At 40.3% G+C, this 20,627-nt stretch overlaps 1 protein-coding gene across 1 annotated transcript in view; it reads right to left on the reverse strand.

Annotated features, from left to right (window-relative positions):
- Window positions 1-20,627, reverse strand: part of Vav3 (vav 3 guanine nucleotide exchange factor) — a 272,134-nt gene that overhangs the window by 141,443 nt on the left and 110,064 nt on the right. Inside the window, exons 12-14 of the mRNA XM_013516527.1 lie at window positions 18,379-18,464; window positions 16,609-16,741; window positions 15,825-15,934 (exon numbers count right to left, since the gene is read on the reverse strand). Of these exons, the coding sequence (XP_013371981.1) occupies window positions 15,825-15,934; window positions 16,609-16,741; window positions 18,379-18,464 (329 nt within the window). The remainder of the gene's footprint in view (window positions 1-15,824; window positions 15,935-16,608; window positions 16,742-18,378; window positions 18,465-20,627) is intronic.

Below are 20,627 nucleotides of genomic sequence, written 5' to 3' on the forward strand. Positions count from 1 at the left end.
GTCAACTAACCAACAGACAAAGGAAAACCCACTGGGGTTACTATGGACTCGACCTTCACCTCATGAATGGTCTTCTAGACCCAAAAACTGCTGATTGCAAACTGAGCTTTCCTTAAAGGTGGTAAATGGTAAAGGGAAGCAAGCAGCACAGAGGACAGGGGGCTGCTGTGCTACATAAGGTATGCGCACGGCCGCAAGGCATGCACGCTCTCCTGACTTCTGAAGGAGCTTTTAGAGAGCGGGACAAGGCTAGGTAAACTTCAATAGCTCGTCAGAGGCCTATCTTTTGGATATCCTGGGAAGCCATTTGGTAGTCACACAGAAAGTTTTAATCCCACAAAAAACTTTTATTGGCATGCTATTACTATTCTTGATAGCAACATGGTAACCATACTATCCTAGAAAGCAAATCTCTGTAAACAGCAGTTCTGGTAGATGAAGACAAATAGAAAACTGTTTTGAATTTAGGTTACTGCTACACAAAAAAATTATTTAAAAAGAATTTAACATTCTACTATCCATCTTCCTATCGCAGAAATAAATGATGACGTGTGACAGCCTACCTTCAGGGCTGTGAAAAAAAAAATCAATAATCTTTTTACAATTTGAGCTCTGATATTTGCAAAGTGCTTTTGGTTGAGAAGGGAAAAGCACTGGAAGAGGACACAAACACAAATAAATCAATCAAGAGAAGAAGAAGAAAAGAAAGAAATAGCTCACACGAGACAAACGAATCACTCCAAAGCAGAATTTTATTAAGCTCACACAAGCAACCGGCAAGAAGAACTCCCGCGAAGGGCCCTGCTCTGGGCACCCCTGCTCTGGAAATACTTCTCATGGGGCAGTGCTGTCCGCTACTGGCCAGCAGGCTCATCTCAGCTTCCCAAGAAGTCTCAGAACTGACTCTGAAAAAGGCATTGATTAAACTAATCAAACAGCTCTCTACATATTAATGCTCTGGCTTTACGTGCCTTTAATATCAAAAAGCTTGTCTCCCTACATCTAGTAGTCAAGTTGCCTGGATCACACACTCCGTGCTTTTTGATCAAGGGTTCAGTTAATTTCTTTGGAGTTGCAAGATTTTGCATCCTACTGAATCTGCAAAGACTTACTTTCTTTATTAAGATTTCAAGGGTAAGCAATACCTTCAGTTATAAACCAATGGAATATGCTGATTATTATTTTATTCTTGTTATATTTCCATAGATTTCGAAATGAGTTCTGCTAACTGAACTTTCCTGATGGTTTACAGAATGGCCACACAGTTTATAAAGTACAGCATCTGCTTTAGGGCGTGAAAACCTTAATGTCCCCCAAAGGACTACTAGCCAGGGACCTGTGGCCAAACCAGGATTAGGACTTAGGTCTTCCTGTACCTTTTCTCTCCTTGTCCAATACTCTTGGAACTCCGTCAAGGTTCTTTTTTTTTTTTTTTTACCTAGTTTCCTATTCTATTTTTAGGATAGCAGATATGATCTCCACAATTAAATCATGGAGTTTCTAAACCTTCATTACTATTCATCATCATTACCCTCAGCTGCCTTACTTTTTCTCTGAATTATTAAAACTATTACATATATAAATTAATCATTAAGCATTTAACCTCCAAACACCTTTATGAAATCCAGTTTATTGGCAATTTTAGATAAATGTGCATTCTCACTTTTCAAATGAATTTTAAAACCATTTGCAAACAGTCTACTAACAAACATTTAAAATTAATGTTTGACTATTTCCCCAAGCAGTTTGTATTCAGATTCCAACCTATCCAGTATATTCAAAATGACCAGTTAGCCACATTTTAAATTAAACATAAGCCCATGGGATTTAGCCTCTGTGGGTTTTGCACATTGAGACGTGTCAATATTAAGAGTCAATATGAACCTAATACTAAAACACTCAACCTCTTATGTTGAAATTTTATAAAACCTAGTATTCTTCTAAAGCATCAATATCCTTGTAGAGTCATTTTAAACCCCACAACAAACTCAGCTGAAGGGGAGTTTCATTATAACTGAATATGAAATTGGCAAGTTGGATTGTACAACACATTAAACAATTAAACACACAAGAAATGTAATTAAAGTTCTAATTCACTTTGGATTTCACTGTATCCTCTAATCAGAAGGTTTCACGCTAGGATCAAAGTATTCAGGAGTCTGGAAGGACCTCCTCAAAGTAAACCTGTAAGCAGTATGTTAATGTCAAAGTGACGCTGGGGTAAGGTCCTACTGCTAACGCTTTGGACGCTGGCTGAATATTACTCTTCTACCCACATGCACTGGCCCCCATGGACAGAGACTGACAGCATTTCATGACAAGGGTATAGGAGGAGGGGAGCTATCTCAGTTTAAAGTTATGTGCTAACATGAGATCTCCCCAGAGGGAAGACTAACAGCTAGACATTGAAGGGTGTGGGATTAGTCTGGGTTCCTCCAAACACTCCTGCCTGTAGTTTTGGATCAGTTATTCTGTAGATGGAGTTATGCTCATCTGACTCGATATCTACCAAACATGAGAATATCTAGTATATAAGCATTTAAGGGAAAATAATCTGTTTATTGATTATTTTTCTTTAAATGCTCACAGAAAACGGCTGAGGCAAAAGTGGGTATTATTCATGACCTGTGGGACTCTCTATTACACTGTCTTGAAGAAGACCCTTTATGAGGAGAGTCTCATGCATATGTGGATTACGCAAAAGTACGTGTAATTGTGTGTGAGACACAGAAGGTCCCCGGTTCAGTTATACTGAGGAAAAGCCTTAATCCATACTACCTACCAACCTGCACAAGTCTAGGCAAAAAGAATGCTTACTTGCCAGTTGCAAAAGTGACTGCAAGACAAGCAGCTAGCAACACAGAAAGTCCGGATCTCACCTACAGGGTCATCACTGTCACCAAACGTCATTTTAACCTTGATAGCTGCCTAACTTGAAGGATTCAGAATAATTTTTAATTCTTTATTCCTAGCCTTAATGGTATGTAGAAAATCCACTAGGTTGCTGTATTGTTTCTTCTAGTAAATCAAAACTCTGCAGAACAGTTTAATTTGTTGGGCCAAAAGATGTCTAGGTCTTAATAATTGGAAAACTGGATTCAAACCCCTAACCCAGTTAAACAGAGCAGGCACACTTCTGTCATGCTAAACTACATATGAACTCAGGTCTATTTTGTTATGTATGAAACATCATTTCCAAACTCTCCAGTTTTTTAAATGCACTGACAGCAACAGCTTTAATTTAAAATGCCAGTGTTCGATATGTCAAAGCTCAAATATTCTCTGGGAAGAAGCTTTAATGCATATATATTATTAATGTACTATCAGAGAACATCTCCCTGAGTTGATTCTGAGCAATGAGTCATTAGTCAAGGGCTCCGTAAAGCAAATCTGGTATACAATAACCGATGAGACAATGTTCTTGTTGGATGTTCTTACTACCTAAGGGAAAAGAAATAATACAGAAGTCTGCAGTTCCGAGTTAGGAGATAGAAAACATATACTTAACAAAATAATTTATCCCTTATCAGCCATTTGGGCAAGAAAATCTTTGGAGAAAAGCCTAGGAATGCACATGCACCCCAGGGAATGGGTGCAGTCTCCACGCCGTGCTAAGCTGTGGCTCGGGCAGATTCCTCCCACTTCTGGTCCTGAATTTGCTTACCTGGAAAACAGGTAAACTGCCCCCAATGCACATTTTGTGAAGGACTAGGCTTGGAATATAATGTCAATGTCAGGAAATGTTCATTCTTTCACAGGATAGATGACGGGGGAAATAGGAAAAATAGCAAATACGAAAGTATTTTTTGTTTCTGGTAGCTTTATAAAATACATTTTATTTTAATGAAAACATTTGCAAAGTCCATTAATTTAGGGCACCTGTGACTTTGAAACTTACCTTCATTTATTTAAAGAGCTGGCTGCTTTGAATAGTCAGTAATGGGACAGATAAATATAAAGATATGGATAGGACTAACTAACAAGATATGCTGATAACTGGAAAATGCTAGGCACTTCTGAGGTGGATAATCTGAGTTACCAAACTTCAGTATTTCCAGAGATAAAGACGCTTAGAAGAAAGTCTACTAGTTTAAATAAGCAACAAGCAGGTCAAACATGTTTCGGCTGCCACTTCAGACTTTGTTCTCCCCAGGAGAAAGAAGCCGTGCACTGCTGATTCCCAAATTTCTCCTGGAGAAGGACAGCAGCGTGATCACACTGTGTCCCCAACTTCAGAACCGTGTGTCAGAAACATCCAGTGTTATCCAGTAGTACAGTTAGAGACAAAGGAGCTGAGGGAGTCGGTCTCTTCCCTACACTCAACTGTAAACACTAAACACCACTTAAGGGTGACCCATGCTTCTATTTTCTTAAAAGGGGTACAAGATAAAATAACGAAAGCCTAAGAGATCGCTGTGCCCTAGGTGGGAGAGGACTGGCCCGTGACTAATTCAGTAGGAGGCACCAAAATCTCAGAGGTGTCTGGCCTTTAAATTCAAAAAGGCTGAGTTATCATGGCCCTTTCTGCCCTTTTCCCTTTCCGCTGCTCCTGTTGCTACCGTCCTGACCTTCTTCAATAAACGTGGCTATTTACTACGGAGCGTACACCTGGCAAGTCTTCGCCCGTCACACACAAGGACCCAGACACACACATACACCTGTTTCAGACTCAGCGTAATCCACCCTGATTACTGGCCAGGGCTAGTTTCAAACCATGAGGGTTTTCCTTCTCCAAAACTTTTACTTCTAAAAGGAAGGAAAAAAAAAATCTAACGCTGATATCTCATTACAAACAACTAGAAGAATAAAAACACTGAAAACCAAATACAATGAAATGAAAACTCTTCATAATCCATATTACAGTTAATCCTATGCTAAGACACAGTGATCAAAAACTGTTATAAATTAACTCATAAATTAGAATTTGATTTATTTTGCTCTAAGAAAATTCTTTGAAGCTAAAATTCCCGAACTAAATTTTTGCTGAAAAAATGCAGTTACTTACATGATTTTGTAAACATATAAAATTCCTATTCAACCGCATCACCATACAGGAGAATTTAAATTCTAAGTCACACTTTTTACCTAGTGTGTGGATACACTACACAAGAACGAATACCTCTTTCTTCTAAAACAAACTGAAACTTTCATCTTTGGAGAAGAGCAGCATGTATTCCTGCTATGCAGGAAAAAGCCCCAGGTTGAAATTCAAACTCAGACTCTAATAGTTATTAACTGGGAAACACACACACACACACACACACACACACACACACACACACGCACAAATATACTTAACCTCCTCTCTGTTTTCTGATTTTTAAAGGGATAACACTTTGGTGGATACCTCATAGGACTCTTAAGAATCAAATGAAGGACATAAAAATGCTTTGGAAACTGAAAAACACTGTATAATAGTAAGGAGTTACTATCATCTGCTACTAGATTCTCAATACTCTACCAAGAAGGAATTAAAGTCTGAAGTCTTGTTTAATACATTCAGAATCTGGATATAAAAATACTACATAGAATTTATCAAAAACCCGAACATTTATTTCTAAACAGCTAAAAAAATTTTTTGTGTCAACAGCATCTAGCTTTCACTGTACCCTGCCCATAATATTGAATTGAAATTAAACATTTGATTTATCCACAATTTACCTGATCCTAATTAGCATTTAATTAAGCTAGTTAAGGAAAACAATATTCCCAAATTAAGCTTCTTCTCATTTCAAGAAAGTATGTTTTAAGCACAGACCTGGAGAAATAACTGTCTTCAAATATCTAAAGGGTTTCCAGAAGGAAATCTAAAGGGTTTCCAGAAGGAAATCTAAAGGGTTTCCAGAAGGAAAAGGAGTTAGACATGTTCTCTTTGTGCCCAAGAAGTGACACTAGGAAATTATGCTTGAACAGAGAGTCTTCTGTTCACTTCTACAGGGACAGCCAGCCAAAGACAGTACAAATTATTCCAGACACAGTGAGCTCCTCATCACAAGAGGCATTCAAGCACAAGCTGTACTTGGAAAGCAATGCAAATGATAAACAACCATTTCTATAAGAAAAAGCAAAGTTTTCAGTCATGAAGCCCTTTTTCTTACATTCCCAGGGGGCCAGTAACTCTGAACATTTGTCTACAAGGATCACACGCATAGGACTTTTCTGGGTTGAAATTTCCAATCCCGTTCTCAAATCAAAATAATGTGTGATATAAACCATTTCACAAAGCTTGCAATTTATCACTGCTTTCCCTTAGTATTATAACGCTACATGAAAATAAAATAAGCCTTGTTACAACATGAGCTCTGCAAAAGAAGAGAACTTATCATTAATATCCCTAATACCTAGAGTATTTCCTGGGTACATCTAAGATGCTCCGTAAATACATGAACAAATGAACAAATACAGATGTACAACCATCTTATTCAAAACTTGTTTCAAATATGACTTTCTTATTTCTCCAAGACTGCTCCTGTCTACTGACCCAAGAGAAAAAAAGTTTCTCCTATTTCCACTGAGTTTTCCAAATGCAGTTTTCTTGTGTGTTCTTTTGTTCAAACTGTTAATTCCTATGATCTAACATTTTCTTACCAAGAAATATCCTAAAATACTTGCAAAAGTAACTGCTGTGTTTAGACTTAGACGCTGCAGCTTGCTTAATTCCATGAAATTCACGGTAGTAAAGATGATTTCATTTTCTGTTTTTTTTTTTTTTTGGTTTTTCTCCGGTACCGGGAACCGAACTCACGACCTTGCGCTTGCCAGGCAGGCACTTTGCCGCTGAGCTAAATCCCCAGCCCCGATTTCATTTTCTTAGAGGAAACCAGACACCGGTGTGTTGACTCGGTACAACGCACAGTTCCACACCAAACTTATTCTCTGTGTTAATCTCCACACCAGCCAGACAAACTGCAGAGCGCACACTGACCAGGCCGTCAGGTTAAACTCCCCTGGCTGTGCTCTTGTTGTTCATTTTAAACAGAAGAAAAGAAATCTATCATTCAAAGGCCCTGTTATAAAGGCACAGGGTAGCCAACCCTAGTTCAGTTTAGTGATCTGATTTGCATTTAGTTTGAACCAGAGTAACGTTTATTTGTCAATGGGAATTTTAGTATCTACCCCTGGCTCTTCCTCTTGCCTGTGACTTCTTCCTCATAAGCATGTTGACAACTGCCAGAAAAATGTCAACTAAATATGAAATACAACCAGAGAAGAAGGACAGCGGCGGATCTCACTAGGCAAAAACAGAGCAAGAACACTACTTAGTATTTACTAGTGCTTTGTCATGCATGAAATGCTTTCGCATGTTTCTGGATCAAGGAGGCGACTCAAAGACTCCACTCTATGACAGCTGTGATTTCTCTGAGCATTGTCCCGTGTCCTGCTTCTTTTTATTGCTGCCAGTGTAGTTCCCTATACTGACTTCACTGCCAATTTTGGAAGGTTAGAGACAATACATTAGATTCAGGGAGAGCTGAGCTGGCTTCACCTTGGGAGATTCATGTGAATAGGACAGCACCAGGAGACTCACACAGCCCGGGGGAGCAGACCACGTCCGCCTCAGTGTGGATTCCACACCTGTAATCAAATGCTTTGTACTAAAAACTGGTCATGAAACTCTTTTAAGGAAAAAGAAGAAATGGGGACTTTTGGACGAAACAGTTTCTGAAAAGCAAACATTCCTATAAGTGGTGGAATAGGGAGGTGGTTTGTGGACTGTTTGGCCTTTATGCCGGGAAGGCTCCTAGCTTCCAAACACCCCAGCAAGCTCTGGACACCCAACACATGCCAAAGGAAGTGGCACTGTCACCCCCATAGACAAATCACTCAGAAAGGCTCACTCCCCGGCCAGTCCTTGATACCACCACACCTTTTAGTTTTTCTTAACATGCTACCCAGGGAAGATTCTGCACAATACAGACACAAAGAAAACTACTGCTAGGAAGAAAATATGTCAAGAACACCAAAAGCATCACCGATTAAAAACTCTACCTCTTAATGCAGTTGGCTACTGAAGAGAGAACAACTCCCATGTTGCCGCTAGTGACCTGAATTCTGTAGGATTCAGTGTCATTTCCAATAAGCCACTAACACAACGCAATGAAACCAGATACCTAAAAAGGTGCACTCTCTTCTTTGAGGAGGCATTTTTGACATTCATGTGGACAGTAAAAAGTAATGCCAAGTATAGATAATCCATTCGAGTGTATTTTTGTTTTGGTACGGTAGGGAGCATTTTAGAGCTAAATCATCATAATGACCTAAACAGGAATCACTGCTACTAAAAAATCACACTTCTATATAAGGCCACCATGTGGCTCCATTATAGCTGAGATCACTTACTGGTAACACGTACGCACAGTATTCCCTAGGCCTAAACCATCCTGTTTGTGCTCTAAGACAAGGGTCACTATCTACAGCCTATGAACCAAATATGGCCCACCAACTGTTTTATTGGAATGCAGCACACTTGTTCATTTATGTGTTATCTGTGGTTACAGTTAGTGTTTAACGACGACAGAACTGAGCAGTTCTAAACAGGCCATCTGGCCCCCAAGCACAAAATATTTACTCTCTTGTCCTTTATAAAAGTATGCAGGCCCTTGCTCTAAGAGACCAAATTTATTGTCTCAGCAGATACTTAGTTACACATTTGAGAAGATCCAAACAGACCAGACCTTCTGATGAAGACAAAGAAGAGGAGGAAGGGGAGGAAAGAAGGCAGAGAACGAATAACAGTTGTCGCTCAGTATGCTTTCAAGTCTCAGACTTAGCTTCACAGAGGTATGGGCGGCGCCTCCATCTGAGTAAAAATGTAAACTAAGTTAGTCTTTTACATTTTCACAACACAACGCCAAATTTGCAAGCATATCCTTGATATGACAAACATGCGTCTTTCATCAATCAACAAGGACAACTTCCTCTTGAGATACTCCCAGAGAGCTTCCTTTGGAATTGAGATGTATGTGGCACAATCAAAAAACACAATGAATATTAATTTTTTAAATGTATTATGCCAGGCGCACGCCTGTAATCCCAGCACTCCAGAGGCTGAGGCAGGAGGATCGTTCCGAGTTCAAGACCAGCCTGGTCTACAAAGTGAGCTCAAGGCCAGCCTGAACTGCATAGCGAGACCCTGTCTCAAAAAGACAAAAAAAAATAATTAAAAAAATAAAATAAAATAAAAATGTATTACAGTAAAAGGCACATAACTATTAGCTGCCCTCAGTCTGCTTCAAACACACTCATCCCGTCATCCTGGCACATTCCGAAGCAGTTCTGGAAGCCCTCTTTCACGTCTGTAGTTGCACTGTTTATGACTGTCTCAATATACTGAACTGAGTCAAAACCTTTACCTTTCATAGTCATTTTGACTTTGGGAAAGAGGCAGTGGTCTCAAGATGCCAGATCTGGTGAATAAGGTAAAGACACACTATAACGTTTTTATGTGACAGAAACTGCTGCAAATGTTTGATCATCAAGGGGTGATCATAAAATAATGTTTACATTTAAAAAAGTAATTATAGTAGAAGACTTTGCCATTAACCTCCCTTAAGATATTCCCCTCATTTAGAACACATTTATCTCATCATTCTTGGTACTGTATCTTTTATGAAAATCAGAATTTTTAAAAATGTATTCCTTCACTATGTCTTTCAATGACCCCCCTGTTACATGATACAGTATTAGCCCTCTACATCTCAGTATGAGAAAGATGTGCCCTGTCTGGCCTGGCTAGGGGCTCCCTATAGGACAGCTCATGGATTTAGGGTTACTGACCCACTGCAGGAAACAGCACAGATTGGTGACATCACAGGTGCCGCTGAAGGCGTCAGGTGAGCAAGGAAACAGTGCAGGGAGTAGGCACAGAACTCGAGTCTCCCCTGTGATACCCATCAGCACCACAGAATTTAGACGACTGGGTTTCCAGTGCACAAAGGAGAAGGGTCAGGGCCTTTCTTCTGAGCCTGACAGGTGGAAAAAACAAAATCAAAAAACAAGAAAGCCACGAAGAATCAGAAATGTGAACAGAGAGAAAAAATAAGAAGTAGGTGGGCTCTGAGCACCTGAGACTCTATCATAAAATTTCAGCCAAGCTCTGTTTAAATCTCCTAGGGGCAAGAAGGCCCCAGGTAGCATGAATTATATATTATTTCTGCAGTTTTTAGCACACATAAGGATGAAATCAATGCTCCTTAAAAGACAGTCTAGATAATATAAAAATTACCCATCCTGCTTACTTCCATAAATCTTATCTAAGCATCATGTTAGGTGTCCACAAAAATGCCACAGAAAAACTGCAATTTTATGTAAGAAGGAAATAATATGATATCAAGTTTACAAATTACAAAAAAAAAGATGAGTGCTTCTGGGAATATATTAAAAATTATGAAACAATATTGGGGAGGTGCAATTCGGCACAGAAGGCCCCAAAGACCTCTCTCATCGAGTAACACTGGAAGCCAACACCTGTAGGATCCAGAACCAGTCATCTAATGAGCAGAGTGAAAGACCACGCCGGGTAGAAAAGCTCCTGTGTGAACGGGGGAAGCCTGTGCATTCTCAGGCACTGAAATACACAACATAACGAGAGGAAAAGCAGCACGGAGAAAGACAGAAGGAGGCAAGGCCTCCTCTAGCCCTGGAAAAATTTCTAATATCACAGCAAGTACCATAAGCAGCCAGGGAAGGGTTGGAAGCAGACAGGGCATGCTCTGCCCATCCTGGGCGCTCAATGAAGGAGGACTGTGCGGGAGAGGCGGGCAAAGAAGAGGCTTATTAGAGATAAGAAGGCTTAAACCAGGGCGGCTGGCAATGCAGAATATAAGCGAGCGGTCAGTTTGAATCTGAAGAGCTGGGTCAAAGAGAACGGTTACAGCTGAAGGGAAATGGCTATGTCGGTTCTCGAGCCTCCCTCTCTTGATGTTTGAGCATGTAGGTGGGAGGAAGAGATTAATTTGGGCAGAAATATCAAGAGTTCAGTCTTGAGCTTTAATTCACTATATATTAACTGAGCACTAGTATATTTAGAAATAAGAATATCTCTATTTAGTTGCCATAGCTTCTTCACTGTTATACGGTCAGGGTTTTCAACAGTCTCTAGCAACAAGGGAATACTCAATAAATATTTGCAGAATGAATAAAACTTTCTCTGGTAATTATCTCTCCCAGTATTCAGAATATCTTTAAAACAAATCATGTTTGATGAAATATAATTTTGTGTTAGAAATGTGACTAGAAATGCTTATTGCTTGTATAACACAAGATACAGAAAATACTTTTTTTTGTTTTTTGGTACTGGGCATCAAACTCAGGGCCTTACGCTAGAAAACAAATTTCAAGGCAATGCTGTTCCCTGGTGGAGCCCAAGCTGGAAGGAAAGCATGGAAAGACCGCTTTATTTGACCTCTTCTTATTTACATCTTTCTTTTCAATGCTGGGGCATGTGTTCTTGACTGTGAGGTACTTCCAATCCCTTCTGGAGGTAGTCAGAGCGGAAAGCAGAAAGCAACCCTGCACTTCAGATGGAATGCAATTTGTGAAGATCAGCGGCTAGGTTCTGGCCTCTGCAGCTCCCAGCCCAGGGCTCATCCTGGGAAACAAAGGGTCAGACAGAGGCTGTCCCTCCGAAGGCTACCATGATAGGGAAGCCTGGTCCCAGAGCACCCCCTCAGCTCTCGAATCTCCATCCCCCATTCCTAACCTCTTTTCCCACGACAGTGAGTCCAGGGTTTATCAGCTAAATATCCTGGGCGGATACTTCAGCCGACATGACCGACTCCTGTGCCAGTTCTCCTTAGGTAATCCCTGTAGCACCGAGTCTGACTTATAACACACAGTCGGGAGATCGAGACTGCGGCAGCGATAATGGTATACTCATTTCCAAGGGAGCTTTCTTCATTCAAGGAAGCAAATGTGAATTGCTAAAACTTCAGGAAGTGGGTCCAGTTGGTGAAGAAATTGCAGGCCAGAGGACCTTTTCATCTCCCCTCAAAAAGCACTGGGTCTGGGAAGGAGTGGCACTTCGCTTCCCTATACAGTGACTCCTTTTCCCCTCCAATCTGGTCTTTCCTTTTTCTTTACAACTCTTCTCTTTTAAAAGACCTTCTATTATTCCACTTATTTTTTTCATATTTTACCCCATTTTGACTTACTCCTGGACAGTTAAGGAAATCGCCTAACCCCTACATCCTAGTCAGTGAAAGCAAAAACAAGTAACGACCACCACAAAAAAAACACTGACTTCATTCTAGATGACAAGATTTGAGACCAGTTACTTATTTTAGCAACCTCAAGGACAAAGAAAACCCTATGAAGCCATGAGATCCTAAGCTCTACTGCAAATTATATGCCATGGACTTTGTCCAAATTTGCTGAGATGCACCTGTGATTAGCAGTTTCCTGAGCTATAAAATGGATATGATAAAGTCTATTAATTTAAGTACAGTCAGAAAATTCATAAAAACGTATGTAAGGGATTTGAGAGAAACATATCCACAGTTGCCTGAACACTGATATAGGCACACATATCCACATTTTCCACCATCACTATGAAAACCAGCTTAACCCGATAAAAATATTTGCCCTCTTATTTCACGGTTGACTGAACGGAATTATGAAGACCTTTGACAACAAAATGCCCTTTGGGAATAAATAAAAGTAAGCAATGCATGGTGATCAGCGTCTTAAAGATTTAAATGTATTCTTTAGACTCAGCTCCCCTGCACTACACCTCCTCAACATCATTTGGCTCCAGCAACCTCAAGAGGGTTAGTCCTGGTTCCTCTTCTCGCAGGGAAAAAGAAACAGCTCCTTCCTCCTGCTGTGTCCAACTGGGTCACTGCTGCTTCCTCTCTGCTCAGCCTTCCTTCCGGTGGTTGCCAAGTTCTAATGTGGTTTGCTGCATATTTTAAAGGCTAGAAGTGCTTATGGCCAAAGGCAAAGCAAGGATGGGGGTGTGCTTGGGAAAAGACAGAGGCTGAGATTTAGGTCACCGCTGGGGAGGTGATTTGTGGTTGCAGGATCCTTAGTGGTTTTGGTATTCATGCTCTTCTATGGCCTTTTTTTAATGTTCTAAATTAAGAGCAGTATTTCAAGTGCTCCAGAGGTGATCTGGAATGATTTTAAATAAAAATGATCCAGTCATCCTATCAGTGGAATCTCTTCTGTAAACAGAACTAGGAAACGGTTCGTCAGCCTTGAGAAATGCTGACTCCCTTGGTCACCCTCCCCCAAGGGCTCCCTTTCCTGAAAAAGCACTTGCCACTTTCCTTTTCCTGAAAAAAACATGTTTCCAGTTCTATAGAGGCTTCTGGGACCCACAGTGAGGACACTGGAGGGACAAGGCTTGCTGTTCCTCCTGTTGTCCTGGTTCCCGTCCATGCTGTAGGATTTCTTAGTCTTCTTTTATTCTCTGTGATTTTATTTTATCACACATGGCATAATCCCCGCTTACAGACGCTCTCAGCCTCAGGTCTGCCAGATAGTACTTCCAAATTATTGCTAAAGATTACACAGCCAAACAAATGCAACAGAAAATGGACATGCACGGACAGCCCACAGAACTCTAAAACACAAAACCACATCCACTGACGTTTCACTACGTTGTTGAGATGCTTAGACAATAAAGATGAAGAACACGGGTTCCTTGCTCGTGTTGCTGCGGTCACCCTTACTGTGCAATCTATCCCCATTCCTGCGTATACATACCTACACGGCAGTGGCGGCTTCTTGCAACTACCCTTTCCCTTCTTCTACAGTAAGAGAACCCTGGTCCTAAGCCAGGCACAATCCTGCCTGGAATAAAAACTTTAACTCCGGTCTCCCAGGAAGATGTGGCCTCAAGAGCAAGTTCTGGTGAGTATTAGGTAACAGAAATATGTGTTACCAAAGGACCCTTAAAAGCGAAGGGCCACCTTCCACCACTTAGAATGCACATTTTCTAGCTAGAGTTCCCACAGCTATCTGACCAGCACTGAGGTCAGAAACTAAATGCTGATGATGGCAGAGCAAGAAGACACAGGCCTGAGCCCTGACGGTACCCCAGGGAGGCGCCACACCTAGGCCGTACTCCACCCAGCCCAGATTCGTTTACGTGAAAGAGACACAAGCATTATTTCATCAAGTTTCTTCTATTAAAGATTCACTATTTGATTTATGGTAACTCTAAATAATAGTTAATGATATTGTCTAACACCGGGTCCAAGGAATCTGCCTGCTCCGGCACGAGAAATTTAGCGTTACTCGTCCGCAGGAGTAAAGACGACACTTCACTCACCCGAAGAGTCCGCAGCCACACAGATCCAGTGGGAAATGCTGGTCTAGCGCCTTCCATAAGAACAAAAGCCTGACAGCAGCCCTGCCTGTGCCCGTTCTCACTAACCCCAGCCTCCTGTCCCTCCCACTCCATGTGTCCAACTCGCAGCGGCACACTGAAAGAACGCTAGCGGTCTGCCGCAGCCCACCACCGACCACGGGCTGGGTGCAGCTCAGTGGCTCCACTGCTTCTCCCCCAAACCAGAAGCGGCCCCGTTATACAGGCACTGCACCAGGGCACACAACTACTAGCTTCTTTTGTGCAACTACTACAACGAATAACAATAAATTATAAGGACTACAGTAGCAGACTAGAAGACTCTTTAGTTTGCTAAGTATTCATAAGTAAACTAGAATCCTAATATAAAATATTAATAATAACAGTAACAATAGGTATCACCTATCAACTAATATCATATGACTGTGGCTAGCACTCTGCTTGAGACATATTATTTGGACGTCAAAATAAATATAAAAACATTTTACAGAGGAGACTGAGGCTCACAGAAGCTAAATAACTTCAGATTCTCAGGCAGCTCATGGAACTGATTATAATGAAATCTAGCAATGTCTATACCCTTAAAAATATTTAGTGACATAATCCTATTTCTCAAAATACTAGATAATATTAAGAGAATCTTTATTTCCATCTTTTCTGAACTGCAATAAAACATTTCACTCACACCTCTACTTATTAGCAAGAGCGTTTCTTAAAACAAAAACAAGAAAATTTGATAGAATTTGTCAACCAAAGGTAATTAATGCTAGAACACAAATGAAATAAATCACAAAAGCGTTTTTCCTTAATTCCACACTTTGCTAACTAGTTTCATTTCAGGACAACCAATATGTTTCCACAATGAGGGTTTGTATGGCCCTTTTAATTTGTAAACATCTAAACTAAAAAGGAACACCTAGAGTGACATGTTCTTGGGTAATTACAGCTCTGTATGCCATTTCTTTTGTAAACAGGTCTGTTTTATTTCCTACCTCTTTGTTGAAGCTTTGGCTTTAATAAAGGAAAGTACACAGAAAGAAATCAAGCCCTTAAAGCATTCACTGAGTACCACCACAAGTTAGCCAGCATTTCAACAATAAATGGGCTTAAAATGGAAAAAAGAAATAAATCTTTCAAAGATACATTCACATCTGCACACGTCTGTATGTGGAGAGTATGTGTATTTAGTTTAAAGATATATAACAACAGTGATTCCATTAACAATTTATCATTAGAATAATGCACACTTTCTTGAGCTGCTGAAAGCTAAATAATTAAATATTCCTAGGAGAAGAAAGTCAAACAGAAGGTTAGAGCTCCCTCTTTCTTCCTTTTGGAGAAATCCACTGAAAGCCTCTCCTAGGAGAAAGCAAGTTACCAAGGGAACGGCCAGGCAGCCTCTCCCGGAGCCTCCGCACACATGCTGCAAGCATTGGAGTACACTGCTTGTTCATTATTCATAAATGATTTCAATAGTAGGAAAAAAAGAGCCTTTAAAAATAGAAATACTCACAAAGCCATTTCAAACTGTTCCAGCCATTTTTTCTTTAAATCTTTTGTTTTGCAATAAAATTCCAACCCATTTTGTCCTTGGGTATGGATGAGGTAGAAGCCATAAGACCACTGTTAAAATTAACATTCTGTGGGTTAATATGTATCACATATTAAAAATATCATGTTTTGAAATTCATTAAATCATCACTACACCCATCTGAAAGCCCCCTCACGACATTTTCAATCTATAAACTGAACAATCCAACTTGTTCCTGTAGTCAACTTCTTCTCTATAACAAGTGCATTTTACGGCAGCACTGGAGATGGTCAGAGCAGACGTGGCACTGGCCAACGACGCTCACAGAGGCCTGCACCTAAGCAATGTCTATGCCGGAGCACCTGTGCCAATAAGCCGCCTCCCACACTCGGGGACAAGTGGGACTCTGTGTTCATGAGCTCCGTAGCCCCGGATTTAGCCAAGCATGAGTGGAAACTATTTTTTAAAACTGCACCTGCATTGAAGGTATACAGACTTTTTTCTTGTCACTGTCCCTAACGAATGCAATATAGCTATTTCCACAGAAATTACACTGTGTTTGGTATTATAAATATTCTAGAGATGATTCAAATTATACAAGAGGTTATGCATAGGGCACGTGCAAACATGCCGTTTTACTTAACAAACTTCAGCACCCACAGATTTTGGTATCCACAGTGGTGGAAAGGGGCGGCTGCAGTAGCATAATTTTCCTGAATATTCAGTGTTATGAGGAAGTCATACGCATCAGTGTCCAAGAAGTCACCTTCTTATTTTCTTTGTCAGTCGTAGGGTTGTTGGCTATCTTGTACTGCTGGAGATCTATGATTTCCTTCATTTCATAGTTATCGCCTCTCCTTTTACACACAATCACTGCCAGGTCAAATAAGAAGATATGCCTGTGAGAGAGAGAGAGAGAGAGAAGAGAGGCTGGCTGGAGCTTGTGTATTCATCTTTTCCTGAGAAGATGTGATTACACCGACCAGATATGCTTGCTTTGCGTTAAAGACAACAGGCGATGTCCGAGGTTGAAAGGAACGAGGGGCCTGCCATTTTATGAATGTGCGCACCCAGGCACTGCCCCTGACCACGAAATGGCCTCTCACACCCAGGTTTCCTAATTTAAAAAGCAGGGGCTGGGGATTTAGCTCAGCGGCACAGCGCCTGCCTGGCAAGCGCAAGGTCGTGAGTTCGATTCCCCGTACCGGAAAAAAACAAACAAAAAAAGCAGGCAAAATCATACAGTGAGACATACAGTGCAGAGTGCTTGAAAGGTCCAAGTTAATTTACAACACAGAGCTTTTTCATAAGCAATTACTTCTTAATTTAAAAACCAAATCTCAGCAAAATAGCAGCTAACGTGAACTAAGTTCCTCATAGTAGGTCAGAATGCTGTGAAAAGGAAGGGGTCGACCCTCTCACAAGGAGGGTCCCAGTTATGCCCCCAGGGCCCTGCTGGTTAGGTGGGATCACCATCCTCACCTTATTGGGGAGCAAATCAAAGTTTACCCAAGTTAGACAATCTGCTCAAGGTCACACTGCCAGTGAGGTGCAGAGCAAAAGTCACACCCAGGTCACATTTTTCAAACCAACCCTTTTACTCTTTCTATGTTATTCTTTATGATTTAACGGACCACCGGGAACATGAACTGTGTGTATGAAGAAAATATAAACAAGAGAACATCTGGTTAAATTTCTCCTTTGTTCCTTTTTTTTCTTTCTTGTTAAAAACAATGGAAATTGGTGGAAGAAGTCAAACCTTACACACTATCCTGCGATAACAATATTAATATATTTTCATAAACTCTCAGACCGTGACACGCATATTAGTCACACAGTGATGACAATGATATACACACAGAGCTCTAAGACTTCTGTCACTTTTAAAGCCTGTGGATTAAAGGCCATGTATCTCCTGAGAGCTGCCTGCAGAACAAGGGTGTCACAGTGGAAGTAAGAGCTGATGCTGCCCCCTGCTGGCCCATACTGTCTTCTCCGAGGATTCCAGAAAACTACAAAAGCATCAGTTTGATAACCACATATGTGTGCGTGCGTGTGTGTGTGTGTGAGTGTGTGCGTGTGCGTTTATTTATTTAAAGACTCCAGGCCCAGCTTAGTAATTCTGAAAGACTCCTACAAATTTCCCTCGAGAAAAACTGATTACTACATAGTTCTCAATTATTCTTTCTGACATTTCTATTCCCACTTATTTTAAAGTACACACCAAAGAAATCATTGATGTTTTTATGGTTACTTCATCTCCATTATCATTTTAATGTGTATGTTTAAACTTGGCTGATCTTCTCTTCTATATTTTTCATTTTATTCTTAAGAACGTACTAAAATCAACACATACCAGAGCAGAAAAGAGAGATAACTACAATATCTATAAGAGAAAATTTTAGGAGCCATCGCGGGCCTATCCTCTTGTTCCCCCATCCCACCCCGCCACTTCAACCTCAAAAATGGTTTTAAGGTTTTCTTAAAATTCTGATTCTATTTGTTTTGAAAATAAGTATTTGTCTTCTCTTCTCACCTTTCTTGTTTTGTATGTTTGTCCAGAGTGGTTATTCGAATTTCACCATCTCCCTGAGGTCGTCCGAAGAGTAACACTGGTTGATTCTAAAATACAAATGTACATCTGAGCTTTTCATAACATAGAAACAGCAACATTAGTGAAGACATTTCCGCAGGACAGCTATTGTACTACACCGTAAATTTTTATACAGTTTTAGCACACACTCTCTAAAAGCTCAGGACTGTACGACACACTATCAAAAGCCATCAGACCTTTGTATACCCCGGCCTTTACCAGGGACGTTAATCAATTTTATTTATAATCTTAAATGGGAAGTTAAACACCAGAAGAAATAAATAACTAGAGTAATATGAATCACAAAAAAAATTCTAGGTACTAATGCCTGTTAAACATCTACTTTGTGTCCCCACTATAACAGACACAGGATAAAATGATACGGACCCTGCCCTCATGGAACACACCGTCCTATGGTAGAGTAAGTACTCAATTGTAAATGCAGACAGCCTCCACGGAAGCATACAGGACAGGGACCCAATCCGGTCTAGAGAGTCAGGGGTTGCTGCCTTGAGTTTAGGTCTCAAAAATGAAAATTTCTGGCTTAATGAATAAAAATAATGATCTATTTCCCCAAAAGTACACAATCAAATTTTTTAAACATTTATGAGTACTTACTGCACTGGCTAAAAGACAATTGAACTGAGTACTATCACTAACATCTAAAGATTCTTTGGTCAAACAGGGCAGAGATGTGTGATTTTTTTTTTTTTTTTTTTTTTTGGTTTTTCTCCGGTACCAGGAACCGAACTCACGACCTTGCACTTGCCAGGCAGGCGCTTTTGCCGCTGAGCTAAATCCCCAGCCCCGAGATGTGTGATTAATGAACTCTTATAAGGAAGTATAACAATAAATGTCCCCTATCAAAATCCCAATGATTTTTTTTTGCAGAAATAGTAAATTTCACCCCAAAATTGATATGGGTCTTCAAAAGACCCTGAATCAGCCAAGATAATCTTGAAAAAAGAACAAAGTTGAGTATCTCATACTTCCTAATTTCAAAACTTCCTCCAAAGCTACAATGATTGCAACAGTGTGGCGCTGGCATACAGACAAACATACAGACCAAAGCGATCAAAGAAAGAAGCCTTCACATATATGGTCGAAATTATTTTCAACAGGCTGCCAAGGCATTCAATGGGGAAAGCACAGCTTTTCAACAAAGGGTGCTAGGAAAACTGGACAGCCACGTGGAATAGGATAAAGTTCAGCTTCTCCTTTATACCATATATGGATTTATTCAAACTAGATCCAAACCCTAAATCTTACAAGACAATGGAAAATTTATGTCACTGGATTCAGCAAAGATTTCTTGGATATAACACCACAAGCATAAGCAACAAAAAAGATGATAAATTGGATTTCATCAAAATGTAAAACTTTTGTGCCTCAAGGAAACAAAGTAAAAAGGCAACCCAGAGAATAAAGTATGTGCAAACCATCTTTCTAGCAAGAAACTGGTAGGTGGGATATATGTAAAGAACTACAAATTCAGGCCAGTTGTGGCAGTGTAGGGCTGTAATCCTCGGAGAGGCTGAGGCAGGAGGATCGCTGTGAGTTCGAGGCCACCCTGAGCTTCAAAGTGAGTTTTTAAGGCCATTCTGCTCTACACAGTGAAACCCTGAACCAAAAAAAAAAAAAAAAAAAAGGAAAAAGAACTACAACTTCAAGAAAAAGAAAACAACTTGATTCAAAAATGGCCAAAGCATTTGAATAGATATCTCTAAAAAAGATATACAAACAACCAATGAACACATGAAAAAATGTCCATATCATCAATGACTAGGAAAATGCAAGTCAAAACCACAAAGGGACACTATTTTACATTCATTAGGACATCCATTTATAAAAAAATATATATATTAACCAAAACTGAACAAGTGCTGGTAAAAACACGCAGAAAATGGACCCCCCCCCATTCATTTGTAACAGGAATAAAAAATGATGTAGCTGTTATGGAAAGCGGTATGAAATTCCTAAAAATTTAAACACAGAATTGCCATATAATCAAGAAACTCTACTTATCGCTACATAACCAAAAGAAGGTGAAGCAGGCTCTGGAACAGATACTGACACTCCTACATACATCCCTCACTAGGGTTGAAAGAAGTGACCCAAATGTGCATGGATGGCTGCACAAGCGATGTACACATACACAAACATGGGGGACTACACACACCATCGTGTATTAT

This window comes from Chinchilla lanigera, unplaced genomic scaffold (assembly GCF_000276665.1).
Source record: "Chinchilla lanigera isolate Chin_1 unplaced genomic scaffold, ChiLan1.0 scaffold00034, whole genome shotgun sequence".
Taxonomy (NCBI): domain Eukaryota; kingdom Metazoa; phylum Chordata; class Mammalia; order Rodentia; family Chinchillidae; genus Chinchilla; species Chinchilla lanigera.